We start from the raw sequence: 16,831 nt of genomic DNA, 5'->3' as shown, positions 1-16,831 counted from the left end.
TTGCCATTTGCAGTGACATGGGTGGAGTTAGTATTATGCTAAGTGAAATAAGTCAGAGAGAGACAAATGCCATATTTATTTTATTTTTAATGAAAACTTTTGGATGACAGGAATAATTTCCTTATAATGTACTGTACTTATTTCTTTACAACTAATTCATATGAGATAGAGTAATATTGCACAATTAACTACTAGTATGGAATTTTTGAATCTTATTCTACAACATAGGATCATATATGATATAATATTCTGTTATAAAATATGAGGCTGGCTAGTCACATACAAAGCTAACATTCAGACTCCTTTGCCCTTCTACTTATTGCTTTGTGTGCATATTGACTCCCTTTCTAAATTGTTTCTTGTCATATTCATCTTCAAACCCTTTGTACCAAAAATATGAATGAGCTTGAGATTTGATTTTGAATAAGAAAAAACTTAATTTAGTAACAAGTTTCAAACCATTTTGAATGGTTTTGAAATAATTCAAAAATTATTTTAATTTTTGGAAGTTCATTTATTTAAAAACATTTATTAACTTTGCCTCTATGTCAATCATTGTTGTAGGCAATGAAGATACAGCAGTGATAAGATAGTGTCCGTTTCTCAAAGAATTCTCATCTGATGACATAGGACTATGCATAAACATGAGATGAATGATCTGTTTGAACTAGGGATACAAAACATGAAGGTTATTTGGTATATCACAGAATTTAAGTCCTAGAAGGGGTGTTTGTGATTAAGTCCAATTCCTAAGCTTTGCCCAAGATCACAGAGTTGAATAAATGACAGAACCAAAACTAGGATCTGTGTTCTTTTTCAGTCCAAAATTTCTTCCTAAATTATAGCCTTATAAAATGACTTAAAGTTGTTTATAATTACTTGTCTTTTATCATATAGAGTACCTAAAAGCAAATTGGTAACCAATACCGACATGTTTTATTTTTCATTTACTTTACCCAACATAATATTTCCGAAGTTCTTGTAAAGTGCTAATACAATTAATATATGTTTTCCCTATATTTAAAATGGAGTGAATAATTACTGATATATTTTAAGGTGCCTTTATTGGAAATATTCTAAGCTGTGTTTCTTCCTTCCTCAGCAAAATTAAATGTCTAGCAAAAAATGAAATGATACAATATTTGTAAGACATTTAGAAAAGCACTTGTATATAGTAAGCACTATGAATGTTTCTTTTTTTTTTTTTTTTTTTTTTTTTTTTAATTTTTTTTTTCAACGTTTTTAATTTATTTTTGGGACAGAGAGAGACAGAGCATGAACGGGGGAGGGGCAGAGAGAGAGGGAGACACAGAATCGGAAACAGGCTCCAGGCTCCGAGCGATCAGCCCAGAGCCCGACGCGGGGCTCGAACTCACGGACCGCGAGATCGTGACCTGGCTGAAGTCGGACGCTTAACCGACTGCGCCACCCAGGCGCCCCATTATGAATGTTTCTTAAATAAAATTGTGGCACAGAGATAACTTCATTTTTCAGAAAGAGATGGCTGCATCAGTATGTATTTTTGTTTATTGGAATAAAATATTCTTATCTGTAGTAATGGATGCAAGGTTGTTTTTAGCTCAGATTTTGCTAAGAACTGATGGGGCATCTGTTAATGCAGGAGTAGGAAGTATTGGGGCATATGTTAATACAGTGGGATGGGGCATACGTTAATGCAGGAGTAGAAAGCATTGTATCTTTCAGTTTACTATTTTAACTTACTCAATATTATTTTTATAGCATCAACTTAGACTTCTGGAAGCCCAAAAAAGAAACCAAGAAGTGGTTCTTCGTCGCAAAACCGAAGAGGCAAGTTGATCACTTGGAGGAAACATCTGGCTTTGAGATACGTGATGTATTTCTGTAGACTAAAAGAGTGAGTCTATCTTTGTTGCACTTTCAGGTTACAGCTCTTCGTAGGCAAGTGAGGCCCATGTCAGATAGAGTAGCTGGGAAAGTCATGCGGAAGCTGAGCTCATCCGATACCCCTGTTCAGGACACAGGTTCCAGTGCAGCTGCTGTAGAAGCAGATGTATCAAGGGCAGGAGCCCAGCAGAAAATGAGAATTCCTGTGGCAAGAGTCCAGGCCTTACCAACGCCCACAACAAATGGAACCAGGTCAGTACAATTCTTTTGTTCCTTCTGACATAATCTTTGTGGCATTATTACTGAATGTTGGACTTAAATGAAAAAACAGCTTATTTTTTGGCAGTATACAGTCAAATAAACATGTAAGTAATAACTATGTTTATCTGTTTTTATATGATTATAGAAAAAAATATCAGAGGAAAGGGTTGACTGGCCGAGTGTTTACTTCCAAGACAGCTCGCATGAAGTGGCAGCTTCTTGAGCGCAGGGTCACAGACATCATCATGCAGAAAATGACTATTTCCAATATGGAGACGGATATGAATAGACTCCTCAAGGTGTGGAAAACAGAACATAGATATGTTCTTTCTTAGCTGACTGGTAATTTTAGGTTTCCAAATTTGATCCCTTGGTACATTAATCCTTACCAATTTGTCTTTTTTTCTTTTTCTTTTTTTGTGGGTTTTGATCGCATTATGTGTGAACAGATGAACATCATTTCTTTTTTGTTTTGTTTTGTCTTAATTGTGGTAAGAAAAGACAGCACGAGATTTACCCTCTTAACCCATTTTTAAGTGTACAGCACAGCATTGTTAACTATAGGAACAGTGTTGATTAGCAGATGTCTAGAACTTATTTGAGTAACTGAAACTTCATAGCACCCCTCAATTCCCCCCAACCTGGCCCCTGGCCCCTGGAAACCACCATTTTACTTACTGCATCTATGAGTTTGACTCTTTTAGATACCTTATATGAATGAAATCTTGCAGTACTTGTCCTTCTGTGACTCACTTATTTCATTTAGCATAATATTCTTAAGGTCCTGGATGAATATCATTTCTTAAAATCCAATCTGTTTTTTCAATAGCAACGGGAAGAACTCACAAAAAGACGAGAGAAACTTTCAAAAAGACGAGAAAAGATGGTCAAGGAGAGTGGAGAAGGAGATAAAAATGTGGTTAACATCAATGAGGAGATGGAGTCATTAACTGCTAACATAGATTACATCAATGACAGTATTTCTGATTGTCAAGCCAACATCATGCAGATGGAAGAAGCAAAGGTTTGTAGTTGTAAAAAAATGGTTAATGGCTTAAGGAAGATGTTTTTGTATTTTTAATCATGAAAAGCACTTTGAATTTTTATATCAAGGAATTTTCTATTTATGGGTTTACTATGATTCTTAGGTTTTGCATGAATATCACTCCCTGCTTGCTCTCCAGATTTCTTTGCTGATTTTGTGATATTATTTATTGTTTATAAAATCAAAAAGAGGGGCGCCTGGGTGGCTCAGTCGGTTATGTGTCCGACTTCGGCTCAGGCCATGATCTCACGGTCCGTGAGTTCGAGCCCTGCGTCGGGCTCTGTGCTGACAGCTCAGAGCCTGGAGCCCGTTTCAGATTCTGTGTCTCCCTCTCTCTCTGCCCCTCCCCTGTTCATGCTCTGTCTCTATCTGTCTCAAAAATAAATAAACATTAAAAAAAAATTTTAAATCAAAAAGATGTAAAAATGTATATCACTTATTAATCCACCTTGAATTCTTAACTGCTCAAATGTGTCTTTTCTTTTCAACTAACCCATATGTTTGTTGGAGTAGGGATCATATTTTACATTTTTCTAAGGAGTCTTATTAACTTACCCAACACTATCAAATAAATAAATGAGACAACAGGCTTTTGCCTCTGAATATATTCAGCTCAAAATAATGTTCGTCATATGCTGATTTGATGTAGGAAGAAGGAGAAACATTGGATATCACTGCGGTCATTAATGCTTGCACACTTACAGAAGCCCGATACCTGCTGGACCACTTCTTGTCAATGGGTATCAATAAGGTATGATCTAACTACACCCAAATAATGATTAATTCATTTTGTTTATCTTTCATCAGTGACCCTTTCCTTTATAATAGGTAAGAAGGGTTTTTTTTTTTTAACTGAAAAGTATTTTTTTACCTTTCTTTAGAGTTAAGAAAAGTCAGGACTATTTAGATCAATTCCATTAGCTTGTCATCCATTGTGCTTGTGTATTAGAAGAGGTAAACAACTTAAACAAGAAATAATTCATCTTTTGCTTTAACAAAGGAAAAATGAAAAGAAAAATCTCTTGGGGTGCAAACAAAGTTGGTATCATAACTTTGGTTTAGTATTGATTTTTCACAGCTCAAAAAGAAATCTGAAAGTAAAAGATACAGTGGCACTTCCCTCCTCTTTGAATGTAAATGCATTAACCTGTCACCTGTAAGAATCCTAAATATTGAGGATGATAATGATTTCTGACTCTCCTCCCCCCCCTTTTTTTTTGCCACTTTGGGATGGTGCTAGACCCTTTATTTTATGTTCTCCCACTTAATCTTCACAATGTGCTAGGAAGTAGATATTATTAATATCATTCTGCATATGAGGCAACTGAAGTAGGAAGATAAGGTAATTTGCTCAAGGTCACCAGGCTAGTAAGCAGAGGAGCTACAGTGAATCAACGTCTATCAGATGTCAAAGTCCATATATCATATGCATTTGTTATTTGATACACATCTTTGTATGGAAGATTCTGTTATGTATAACCTGAGATAATTGTTGTTGTTGTTATTATTATTATTATGTTTTGGTGTTGTTACAGGGTCTTCAGGCTGCCCAGAAAGAGGCTCAAATTAAAGTACTTGAAGGTCGGCTTAAACAAACCGAAATAACCAGCGCTACACAAAACCAGCTCTTATTCCATATGTTGAAAGAGAAAGCAGAATTAAATCCTGAGCTAGATGCTTTACTAGGCCATGCTTTACAAGGTAATTTGGACTAAATTTCTGTTAAACAAATTGCATGGTAGCTTTGCTCTTTGAGAATGCTATACTATACCTCTTTCCCCTATTGCTTGATTGAATAGATGCTATATTTACTCATGCTTTTAATAATTATTCCTTCTTTAATTTGCATGTATAAATTTGGGGGGATTTAATTATTGTCATTCCAAGAAATGATTACCAACTTTAAAAGGTTTATTTAACCTTATTGAGCACTTAGTTTTTATGAATAAAGAGGATCAACCAAGTTTCTGAATTGGTTATTTAAAATATTAACCACATTTCATTACTTTACTCTGCATATCTAATTGCCTTAAAAATAATAAGTGTTTTCTATGGCATCTATTCTACATATCTTATAAATGGTGCATAATCTTGTTTTATGTGGGAGTTCTTAACATTGGATCTGTTTTGATTGGAGTATTGCTTTTTGTTTCCTTTTTGCTGTTATTTACACAGATCTAGATAGCGTACCTTTAGGTAAGTATGTTTAGCTTTCTGTGTACCCTACAGCTGCATGAATTACTAATTGTTCATGTACACTAATTGTGGTACATCTTATGTTTAAAATTTTTATTGGCAGCCAACTGGTTTTTGCATGATCTTTTTGAAATGTATCCATGACCACAAACATACTAAGTCTTTCGTCTTTCCTATACATTCATTCCTGTTTTAAAACCTATTAGATTTTTAAAGAAGTATGCTTTAGTTAATTTTCTCTTTTAGTTTTTGACCTCCAGCTGTGACTCCAGTTTCGTAAGCCTTTCTTTCTGTTTCTTGTAGGAAAAAATGGAGTATACATTTCTTTTTAATTTTTAAATGTATCTGTTAACTTGCATCTGTTGTTTTAACCTCATAACTTTCCTTAGCATATATCTTTGGTATATACTTGTCTCTGGTATATATTTGCTAGATTCTCAGCTATTCTTAATTTTTGTAAAATTAAATACATATATTTTAACATTGTAAACTGAAATTATTCAAAGCATTCTATATGAACATATTGAAACAATATTTATGGTTATAATATTTTCAGATTAGAAGTGGCTTTAGAGATGACCAAATATAGAGAGTTTCAAACCTTCCCCTTGCCACTACAACCTTGTCATGAACTACACCCACCCATTAATAATGTCTCTGCTTCTCTCAATGATGATACACATAAAGGACCAGGAGTATCAGAGCAATTTTATTACTTGTGATTTTTCTGAATGATTATTTTGGAGCAGTTTTTATTTAATTAAAATTTTTTTTCGGAATCTGATCTGATCTTTTTTTTTTTTTGTAAGCACACAGCTGCCAAAAGTGTTCTAAACGCTTATCCTTAAAGGAGAGGAATGTAATTGAAAGATTAAATGTACTTACCTTTATGTGTCAGTAGAATAAACATAATCTATACATCTGAATTTGTTTTAAATAAGATGTTACATAAATAAAATACATGAGTTATTTGATTTTTTTAGATGTTTATACCGCATGTTAATCTCAAAGTAGTATTTTCTTGAGATCAACTGCATAATATAGGTATGGAAAGGCTGATACTTTTAAGCTGCTTAAGCTATACCAAGTACAGGTAGAACAAATAGGATTGGTTATATCCTAACCAAGACTGTCAAAGTTCCTGGATTATAACTAGGATTTTTGCCATTCCATGTCTTATCAGGCATGTTTCTTCTGTATCTGTTCTTCTTCCTCTCTTTCCTCCTCCTCTTTGTTCTTCTTCGTGGTCCAATCTATAGTAAAAAATAAATTCTCTTTGTTTGTGTAAACTTTATTTATTTAGTTATTTTGAGAGAGAAAGAGAGAGGGAGAGACAGGGAGGGAGAGAGAGTGGGGAGGGACATTGTGAGTGACAGACTCTCAAGCAGGCTTCGCACCAGCAGCACAGAGCCCAATGTGGGGCTCAAACCCACACCATGAAATCATGACCTGAGTTGAAGTTGGACACTTAACTGACTGGGCTACCCAAGTGCCCCTAGTAATAAGTAAATTGTTATTTACATCCATTGTCTCTTTTAACTTGGAAGAAAAATGTAAGTGTCCTCCTTGATATCCTTTAGTGCAGAAGATATTGAACTGCTAGTTTGATGAGCAGTGTTATTTTTTTTACAACTTTCAAACAACTTCCATTTGTCTATGGCTGGAGAAGGGTCTGAATCAGAGAGTGGAAACCCATTCAGCTGATGTAACCTGTGTCTCATGGCTGAAATCTGTGCTAGGGATGGGGGCCATAGTCTAGCCCAGAGGTGCTTAGAGGAAAAACACAGAAAGAGAAAAAAATGGAAGTTAAATCCACAGAAGCTCGAGAGTCCTATAAACTTTGCTTTAAAAACATTTGCTTAGCTCCAGTTTTACCTCAAACATCAGGCTGAGTGTTTGGATTCAAAGATGAATATGACAGAAAATCTTTCCCTCATTGACTTGATGCCTTACTGAGGGTGACAGACAGAGTATGATAAATTCAGTGAGGGCAATTATTGAGATATGTATAGGGAGTTATAGGAAGAGATAGTAGGGTCACCCAACAAGAATGGAGGAGTTGATAAAGGCTTTTCTGGAGGAGGTGACATTTGAACTGAAACATGAAGGAAGAAAAAGAGTTAGCAAGGCAAAAGACAAGGTGGAAAGGGCGGGAGGGCAGAGAAGAGTCCCTCTGGGCAATGACTAAACTAAAACATGGGGACTTAGCCACAGTGTTGTGTGCCTGAGGCCTTCAAGCAGGTTGGTGCCCTGAACAAGTACATAGCATAGAATGATAGAACATAAGACCAGAGGGTGAACCATGCCAGCATCCCTTTCTGATAAACTTGTACTTTTGTAGCCTTTGATGAACATCTTTATTATCCTTTTCTTTTTTCCCAACCTATGTTAGGATCCCTAAGACCTCCCCTATCTTTGAGACTTGCTATGAAGACTCATGGGGCTTAGCATGTGGTTGTTTTTATGGCAAAGATCCATGAGAGCAGTGTAGGAAAGATACACAGCTGGATCATAAGGCAAAAAACCACAGATGTTGTCTGGAGGAATCCATGTCTAGTTTTCCTTATGATCTTTCCCTTCTATGGGACATAATACAGAATTTTCATTCCCCTCTGGAGTGAAAATGCAGCAGCATGTGCACAATGTTTATGTCCAGGGAAGTCCCTTGTTACTTGGCACCTGAAGCTTTTCCTGGGGACTGGTCACATAGGTTCCATCTGTCTGGGATTCAGGACTCCCATAAGGAAAGCAGGAGTTTAACATAAGCCATATGGTTTGTGCAAACAACATAGGTACAGTAAGTACCTTTGGTAGCTAACTAGTGACTGGGGATGCTCTGAGAATCAAGTTTCCAGATGCCAGACAAAGTCCAACTTTGTAAGCAGGCCATTCTAAGGATAGTAGTGTTTGGGCTGCTATGTTAACTCTTTTCTATACACTATTTTTTTTTTTTATAACTTCTAATAACTGAAAAAAAAAAAAAGACTTGAAAATACCTGGTTTACTTCCAGTGATGTGACACTGCTCAACTTTACACTGATACAGATGAACTTCAAGGCATTCGGAAGTTGCAAGTCTCTGCCTTTAGCTTTAACTTTCTGGCATTGAGAAAAGAAGCTAGTAGTGGGCTGGATGTGTATTCTCAGAGTTACGAGTACAACAGTGAGGTGATAGTTTGTTCTATTGCCCAGATGACCATAGTGCTCAGACTAAGCTCAGTCCAGCAGAGGAGTCTGATCTGGTGACTTTCCTGGTGGGGGCCTCTATCCTCTGGCCAGGTTGGTCATGTCAAACCATAATTATCTCTAAATAAGTCATACATGCATAAGCAGGAGCTAAGTTTTTACTAAGCACTCATATGATGTTTAACATACTAACTGGTCTCATACTAACTGGTTTCTACAAGAAAAACACTGGCAAATCTTAGCCAGCCTTTATGCATGGGAAAATAAAGATTAGGTTTGTCATTTCTTTATAACCTCATGTTCTATATTATCAACTAATGCAGTCACCTTAACACGCAATTATCACGTCTGTGAAGCAAGTCCTTGAGCCTCCCTCTAGTGGTAGGCTTTGAGGTACACATTGCCTTCAAGACCACCATGATCTTCACTTCAGAAAGTAAATTCCCTTTTACGGGTCCTAGATGGGCTCCATTTTAGATAATACTATCACGTATCAAGTATTACTGAATTTCTATCAAAGTATCTGCTCAACAGTGAGGAAGAAAGGGAACATCAGAGAAAGGAATTAGTTGTCCACAGTCCACATGCACAAAAGTACAAGTTAAAAGGGGATAAATCATATATGTTTTTGATTAATATATGTTATTTATAATATGTTTGCTTTTGTAGAATGATTTTATAATAAAATGTGTATATTTTAAAAACCTGCACCTATGTTAGGGGCTCACTGACATTTTAAATAGTTTACTTTCAGTGGCTATTTGATTTATTGACTTCCTACTAGTTTTACTTGTTTGCTTTTTCTCCTCTTTTTTACTAGTCTGTTACAGTTGTTCTGAAATAGTGGTGATTTACTTGTATTTATTTACAAAACTGTTGCATGCGAACCTATTGTTTTTGTCTTTTATGTACATATGAATGAGCTGCATGCTGATGTGTGACTTCTGAATACCTTCACACATGCACACACACACACACACACACACACACCACTCTCTTACTCTCTGCTTGAAAACAAAAATAAAAATAAAGGAAAATATTTAAGTAAATTGACATATTAAAATATAGCAAGTATGTCTACCCCTATATAGTTTTTGAAGTTGGCTTAGTACATTAAAGGGAGCTCATGCAACATTTACTCTCTCTTGTATTTTACTCTGTGGGTTTTCATATGTTTGGATAGCATGGGGTAAATACATACTCTGAAAAATATATACATACTCTGATAAACACATGATCTCATTTCCATCCTGTGAATGTTGTTCTTCTATATTTTATGATTCAAACTTGTGGTTTTTCTATTTTGGACCCTTTTTCTCATTTTAGGACACATAATCAAAGGGGTTTCTTAGAAGTATTTTTCTACATTTCTATTTGGACTCAGTTACGAAAATCAAAGTGCCCATATTGAGATGTTGATATTTATTATAGCATGGGGATTGTAGTCACTCAAATTGTGGCATGTGGATAATACTTAGATTTTGGACTTTTTTTTTTTTTTAGAAAATGTAGAGGATAGTACTGATGAGGATGCACCTTTGAACAGCCCAGGATCAGAAGGAAGGTAGGAGAGCCTTTAGAAACTTAATAGATTTTATTTGTTTCTGTAATTTTTTAAATACTTTTATCTTGTTGCTTCAATCAATTACCATAAAACAAATAATTTTGAATTTTATGGCTAAGTGAATAGCACTAGAAATAGTATTATGGAAACCAAACTAAGTCATACTTAACCACCACAAAAATACCGGGATATTTAAGGAAAGAAAATGAATAATTTTGTAATTCATTTTGATTTTAAATATTGTCTTTTTTGCCCTGTAGACCTATAAGGTGTTTTCTATAGTTAAAAACATAGAAGACAGCATTTTTTATAAGTCCCGTTTTAACCCGTGGTTAATTATTTATTTGCATCTAGCACACTATCTTCAGACCTTATGAAACTTTGTGGTGAAGTGAAACCTAAAAGCAAGGTAAGGAGAATTGAAAATAACAGGTAAGCATCCTTCCCCACAGTTTTCTGTTATCACTAATAAACACATAGGCCTCAGACCCTTAAGAAGGTTAGCAAGTTGGCATGCTTTTACCATCGCTCCCATGTATAACAACTTTAGTTCTGTAATTACCATATTCTCCTTTGAAACAAACATTATGTCAAAATATTTCTCCTTTGTGGAACTTGTGCTTTACCATATTATTGCATTTTTTCCACTGGAGAAGCTATGATTATGGAGACCAATTCTTATTTTCTTCTAGGTTTTTCCTAAAAGTTTCAGTACTCATTAAGGAAGTTATGTGGTAATTTATTAAGGTCACCTAAGTTTCCTAATAATTATAAAGGAGATTGTAGACCCTGTGGTGGCATATAGCATAAATTTGCAAAATTTGTTAATTGGCAGGAGGTTTTTGAAATTTTAACATTTAGTATCTTCTTAAGTGTATCACGTATATTTTGTTAAAGTAGTATCCTGAGGTGGTTTGAATAATAAGCCAACTCTTAATCATTAATTAGTTGTATTAAAAACTAATGAGACTATAATGCATATTTGTATAATTAAAAAAAATATCAATGCCACATGCTGTTAAATGTGTAAGATATTTGGTATGTTTCATATTCAGTGTTGGTAGCATTTGATACTAGATGAATTAACTAACCATCTTAAGATGTTTAAAAACAAAGAATTCTTGTAGTCCTTAGTAAATATTTGTTAAATGGATGGAAAGAATCAGGACCTGAAAGAATTAACACTGTGCAAATGGGTAAGACAGAGTTAAGGCCCATAGTGAATAGTCAGGTAATGCAAATGAATAATTTCGCTGGATGTAATGAGTAGGGGTCATTGTGATTACCTGACAAGGACATGCCTCACCTAAGCAAATAACCACCACTCAACTCTTGCTCATTTTTGCCATGAGGATTATAGGCCTAAGACAACTAGATCTTCTATTTTTTCCTAAAGAAGCCTTAAATACAGATTTTTATGTAGAATTTCCTGATCTTTAACACACTGGTCAAGCCAATCAAAAAAACATCTCCAGGCTGTATGTATGATCCTTGAGCTTGGTAACATATGGTTTTATTTTATTATTCTAAGTGACTAAGCAGAAGTTACTCCCACACTCAGAGAAAACATTCCGGTATGGTTTGGATCCAGTCTTAGGTAGAGGTGAAAATCTCTTAAGGTCCTGAATGTCTTTCAGGCCCTGTGAAAGCCTAGATATTCATGCCCTTCTGGGACACCAGAGAGAGGTGTAAAGTGGTGCTCTAAACATTATCTGCTGAAGGAACCGCTACAGTTTGGAATTCCTAAGAAAAGGATTCCTCCCTACCTTGGGCTGTTGGCAGTGAAGAGAACTGAGAGTGTAAAAAACTGGCCGGAGAGTTTTCTTTTTCCAAAAATTTTCTGAGGTGCTACTTACTACTCCTTTTGAACTTCATTCAAAGACGCCTAAAAGGATCTCATGTCATTTCTGTTTCTTTCTTTTTTAAATTTATTTATTTATTTTGACAGAGAGAGAGAGAGAGAGAGAGTATGAGCGTGCTTGCACGAGCAGGGGAGGGGCAGAGAGAGAGGGAGAGAGAGGATCCCAAGCAGGCTCCGTGCTGTCAGCCTGAAACTAGATGCAAGGCTCAAACTCATGAACCGTGAGATCATGACCTGAGCCAAAATCAAGAGTCAGTCGCTTAACTGACTGTTCCACCCAAGCGCCTCTCATTTATTTTCATCATTGAAGAAGTAAAGTTAACTGTATACGTTAAATAGGTATGTACTAGCACTATGCTATGTACAGGGGAAATAAAGATGAATAAAACAGGGTGTGTGCTCTTTAGAGGCTTATAATCTGGTAAACACCTTGGTCATCCATTAATACCTTAGTGATAATAACAACTGAACAACAACAGGGTAGTCAGTTCATTTTCAAGAGTAAGGAAAGGAATTTGTATAGTGAATTTAGATTCTAGGAAAATAACCTTCACTTGCCTAACTGTGCTACTAAAGCTCCGGTAGGCTCATGTTGAATTATCCAGCAGGCAGGTTAAAAACACAGCTAATGCATCAGGAGAATGGGGTCACAAAAACTGAGAAGCAGATTTAAAAAATTGATATTAAAATAAAATTTAAAACTGAAAGTGATATTAAATGAGCATCTGAGCATGGGGTAAATCAGAATTTAGTTGAGCTTCCCTGCAGTTAACTTTTGGTTTAATTTCTTCTTTCTTTTTTAAAAAAATTTTATGTTGAGGGAGGTGGCCATGAGTGGCAGGGTAACATAGTCATACCCTATGTCATATTGGTGACAAGTTGTTTGTTTTTGAATCTCGCTTTGCCACTTACTAGTTGTGTGACTTTGGGTAAAGTACTTAGCGCCTCTGTGCGTTAGTCTCCTCATTGGTGAATTGGGATAATGATAGTACATGCTAATGTAATTAAGTGTTCGAACATTGCCTGGCATACAATAACTATTATATAAATATTGGCTATTATTATGGCCTTTAAAGGTCTTATATGGCTATAGCTCTGGCTTGTCACTATCTTACATGCTATGTTTGACACTTGCTAGGAAATGACACGCTAAATATTTTTACCTATTTCAAACTAATATTAAATCTCTATTCCCTAATCATCTCTGCAAAAGTTTGCTTCTGATTGCTTTTCCTTCCATTCTCTGACTAGGCCCGAAGGAGAACCACCACTCAAATGGAATTGCTGTATGCAGATAGCAGTGAACTAGCCTCAGACACTAGTACAGGAGATGCCTCCTTGCCTGGCGCTCTTACACCTGTTGCAGAAGGGCAAGAGATTGGAATGAATACAGAGACAAGTGGTACTTCTGCTAGGGAAAAAGAGCTCCCTCCCCCATCTGGCTTCCCTTCTAAGATAGGCAGCATGTAAGTCTGGCCCAGCTACACTAACTTCCTTTTCTTTGGCTTTTCTTTTTCTTTCTTTTTAAAAATTTTTTATATGCATGTTGCTAATTTCTTATTTCTATTTTTTAAAATTCCGTAAACAAGATCTCCGGTTTTCAAAGGAATTTCTGTTAGGTGTTATCTCCCCTAATTTTTTTGACATTTGAAATCATTTAAGATGAGATGTTCTTTGTTCAATTCTATTGCTTGTTTCTAAGTTTTAGGGTCATTCTTCAGGATTATAATTTTCATAAAGGCTGAGTTATGAATTATAGACAAAATTTTTTAGGAACACTTAAATCAGGTAGTTATATCTATAAAACCATCATACAAAACAGAAGCTTTAAAACATCTTTTATTTGCTTTAAATGAACATGATTTTTCGTTTTAAGAGTCTGGTCAGGATAGCAAACCTTTGCTAACCCTATAAGGAAAAAGAAATATCAATCAGAAACAATCATTTTAAGGCTTCCTAATTTTTTGCCTTGAAGTACTTGCCATTGCATGTCTGGGATGAGTGTATGCACAATATATATATATTTTTTTGTATTGTTAAAGCTTTAAAGGAGGTAATATTCTCTTACCCATTTATGTAATATGAACATTCTATTCAAAACAACTAGTGTCTTGAGGATGAAGATTTCCCAACTCAGGCTAGTATGTGTATGTATGCTATGTGTGTATGTGTGTTTGGACAGTTATATTAAAATTAGATCATTCACCGGTAAAGTTTTTTTTTTTTTTTTGATGTTTATTTATTTTGAGAGAAAGAGAGAGAGCACAAGCAGGGGAGGGGCAGAGAGAGAAGGACAGAGAGAATCCCAAGCCGGCTCTGTGCCATCAGCACAGAGCCTGATGTGGGGCTCAAACTCATGAACTGTGAGATCATGACCTGAGCTGAAATCAAGAGTCGGATGCTTAACCGACTGAGTCACCCAGGTGCCCCTGGTAAAGAGTTATAATGATATTTTTTTGCCGTAATCCTCACATATGATCTACCAAATGATTTATGGAATGAATGCATTACTGCATTGAGGAATATTGCCCCCCAAAAATGGCACACATCACATGACTCTGCAAATAATAAAATATAACAAACTTTCCCCCTTTGAATATCTGTTTCCCATAATTTCCTTTTTTGTTTTGTTACCTTTTTTTAACTTCCTTCATTTTATGAAGATATTTCTGCCATCTTCCATTGAGTAAGCCCATCTGCTACCTTTAGATCCAAATGTAATTTTAATGATGACAACTTTCTTGCATGTGCTTGATGTGGCCTATGTAATTAACTATTGGATTTGCTGATAGAGATTGCTAACCAGTATAGCTTATGGCTTCAGTGCTTTTTTGATAAGATGACTGTTAAAGAAATGCTTTTGGTGAAGGTAATGACATAAACAGAACAGATTTTAAGAATAGATTGAGTAGAGACTTTTGGAACTTCAAGACTTAATCTATGGCCTGGAATCCAGATTCAGGTAATACCTTCTTTTTGCCCTCCCCCACCCCTTTATTTTTTTCATTTTTTAAGTGTATCCTTTATTACAGGTTGTAGAATATATGTTTTGGACTGTGTCTCTTCACATGATTTGTTCTCAAGTTTTCATAAATTCAGACACTTGTGTAATTCTGTTCAAATTTGAGACATTCTTGGTGTGGTAACTCTTAATGTCATTACTGCATGACTTTAATTGCTTGATGTAAAATAATTTACTTAAGTGGCCCTTATGATTTAACTGATGAAGGATTTTTGAATTGTGATTTCTTGTGGTCAGAAGTCAGGGACATGAAATTTAAATATTTAGTTTTACCATTCTGGTAATTGTACATTCTAATTCCATAGTGTTTTCTTCTTATTAATATAACTAGTCAACAATAATAAAAATTCATTTTTTAATCAGAATGTATTATCACATGCACAAAAATAATAGTCTTAAATTGTTAATTATACAGCCACTATTCAACATTTAAAATTTATAATAAGAATGTTTTTATTACTAAAATTTATATAGCTACTAGTATCTAAATATTAGGTAAAATTATTGTGTGTCATTTGTGTGTGTGTATGATTACTGGTAGTACTGTTTTTGACTGTGTCTAAGTATTATTTCATTAAATCTCACTGTTTCTCATATTTTGATATTCTGATATTTTGTGTTCTTATAAGATTATAAAGACAATTTTTTCCCAACTGTAACAATTATAATCAACCTAATCATTTATGTTTAAAATCAGTTATTGATTTTGGCCATTTGGCAGTATAGCATTGATATTTACATTCAAAGATAATAGGTTTGCATATATTTAATAAGATTGCCAATTTAAAAGTTAAATATACAGGTGTCAAGCTTCCATCAACTAAAATTACCCATGTAATGTATTCCTATCATAGTTTTATTTTTTTGTTCCTGGGTAATACGCTTTCTCAAGTTGCAGTTATTGATATATTAAAAATTTTAGGTTGAAAATCTGCCAAACAAACTTGTATGTATATATTTAATAAAGTTTGATGATTAAAAGAGGCTTTTTCTATTTTAGTTCCAAACAGTCATCTCTATCAGAAAAAAAATTACCAGAGCCTTCCCCTATAACCAGGAGAAAAGCATACGAAAAAGAAAAATCAAAGGCCAAGGAACAAAAACAGTAAGTTACTTATACTAGATTACATAAAATCTCTGGTGCACTTAGATGCTAAAGGACAGTAGTGAAATTATTTTCCACATGCAGGCTAGATCTGTGGTTGTGACTGATTTGACTAATCAAGACGATCAAGTCAGCTGTTGGTTTGGCTCAGTGTTTCTTGGTCACACACATACCTGTAAACATATTTGAACACTTGTCCCTAATCATGTACTCTTATTTATTTTCCAGTTATTTGAGCATATCATTGTAAAAAGTTCATGTACACTTGAGATGAAGTTTAGTGAATCTATATTTCAGATAGTCTTCTAGAAAGATTTGAAATTGATTTTAACTGATAAAACTGACATTGACTTTACCTCCGTAAAATAGCTGACGGGAAACTAGTGTTCATCATAGGGTGTGTTAGTTGTACCATTTTCTTGCTGTTCTTTTACAGTTAATTTTTTTTTTCTGAAATCTCTTAAAAGCTGTTTGTGTGTTTTGTGAGGGTTAATTTACTTAACAGTGCATAGTATAATCTGATGATCCACTTAAATGGGCATTTATAAATTGCAATGTCACAACATGAAGCTGAGTGAATGGATGAGAGCCACTGAAACCTCTCTCCCCTGTGGCACACCTACTCCTCCCTCAGGTCACCTAAGGTGCTACATGGACAGGTAGATCTCTGACATGGCCTTGAGGGAGGGAGAGTTTTGGTGCCAGTCTCCATTTAAATATTAGTAA

General features: G+C 35.0%; 1 protein-coding gene across 8 annotated transcripts in view; it reads left to right on the top strand.

Annotated features, from left to right (window-relative positions):
* Positions 1-16,831, top strand: part of KIF21A (kinesin family member 21A) — a 150,869-nt gene that overhangs the window by 110,674 nt on the left and 23,364 nt on the right. For 5 of the 8 annotated variants that reach the window (XM_042992105.1, XM_042992102.1, XM_042992101.1 and 2 more), the window contains 11 exons: positions 1,741-1,809; positions 1,904-2,118; positions 2,273-2,426; positions 2,957-3,151; positions 3,822-3,923; positions 4,708-4,873; positions 5,348-5,368; positions 10,057-10,117; positions 10,472-10,526; positions 13,230-13,444; positions 16,001-16,105. In XM_042992105.1, coding sequence (XP_042848039.1) covers positions 1,741-1,809; positions 1,904-2,118; positions 2,273-2,426; positions 2,957-3,151; positions 3,822-3,923; positions 4,708-4,873; positions 5,348-5,368; positions 10,057-10,117; positions 10,472-10,526; positions 13,230-13,444; positions 16,001-16,105 — 1,358 coding nt within the window. The remainder of the gene's footprint in view (positions 1-1,740; positions 1,810-1,903; positions 2,119-2,272; positions 2,427-2,956; positions 3,152-3,821; positions 3,924-4,707; positions 4,874-5,347; positions 5,369-10,056; positions 10,118-10,471; positions 10,527-13,229; positions 13,445-16,000; positions 16,106-16,831) is intronic. The other 3 variants (XM_042992106.1, XM_042992104.1, XM_042992103.1) reach the window with 1 other exon arrangement.

The sequence above is a fragment of the Panthera tigris genome, chromosome B4 (assembly GCF_018350195.1).
Source record: "Panthera tigris isolate Pti1 chromosome B4, P.tigris_Pti1_mat1.1, whole genome shotgun sequence".
Classification (NCBI taxonomy): domain Eukaryota; kingdom Metazoa; phylum Chordata; class Mammalia; order Carnivora; family Felidae; genus Panthera; species Panthera tigris.
Note: the sequence above shows the minus strand (reverse complement) of the source record. Positions and strands in the feature narration are given on the sequence as shown.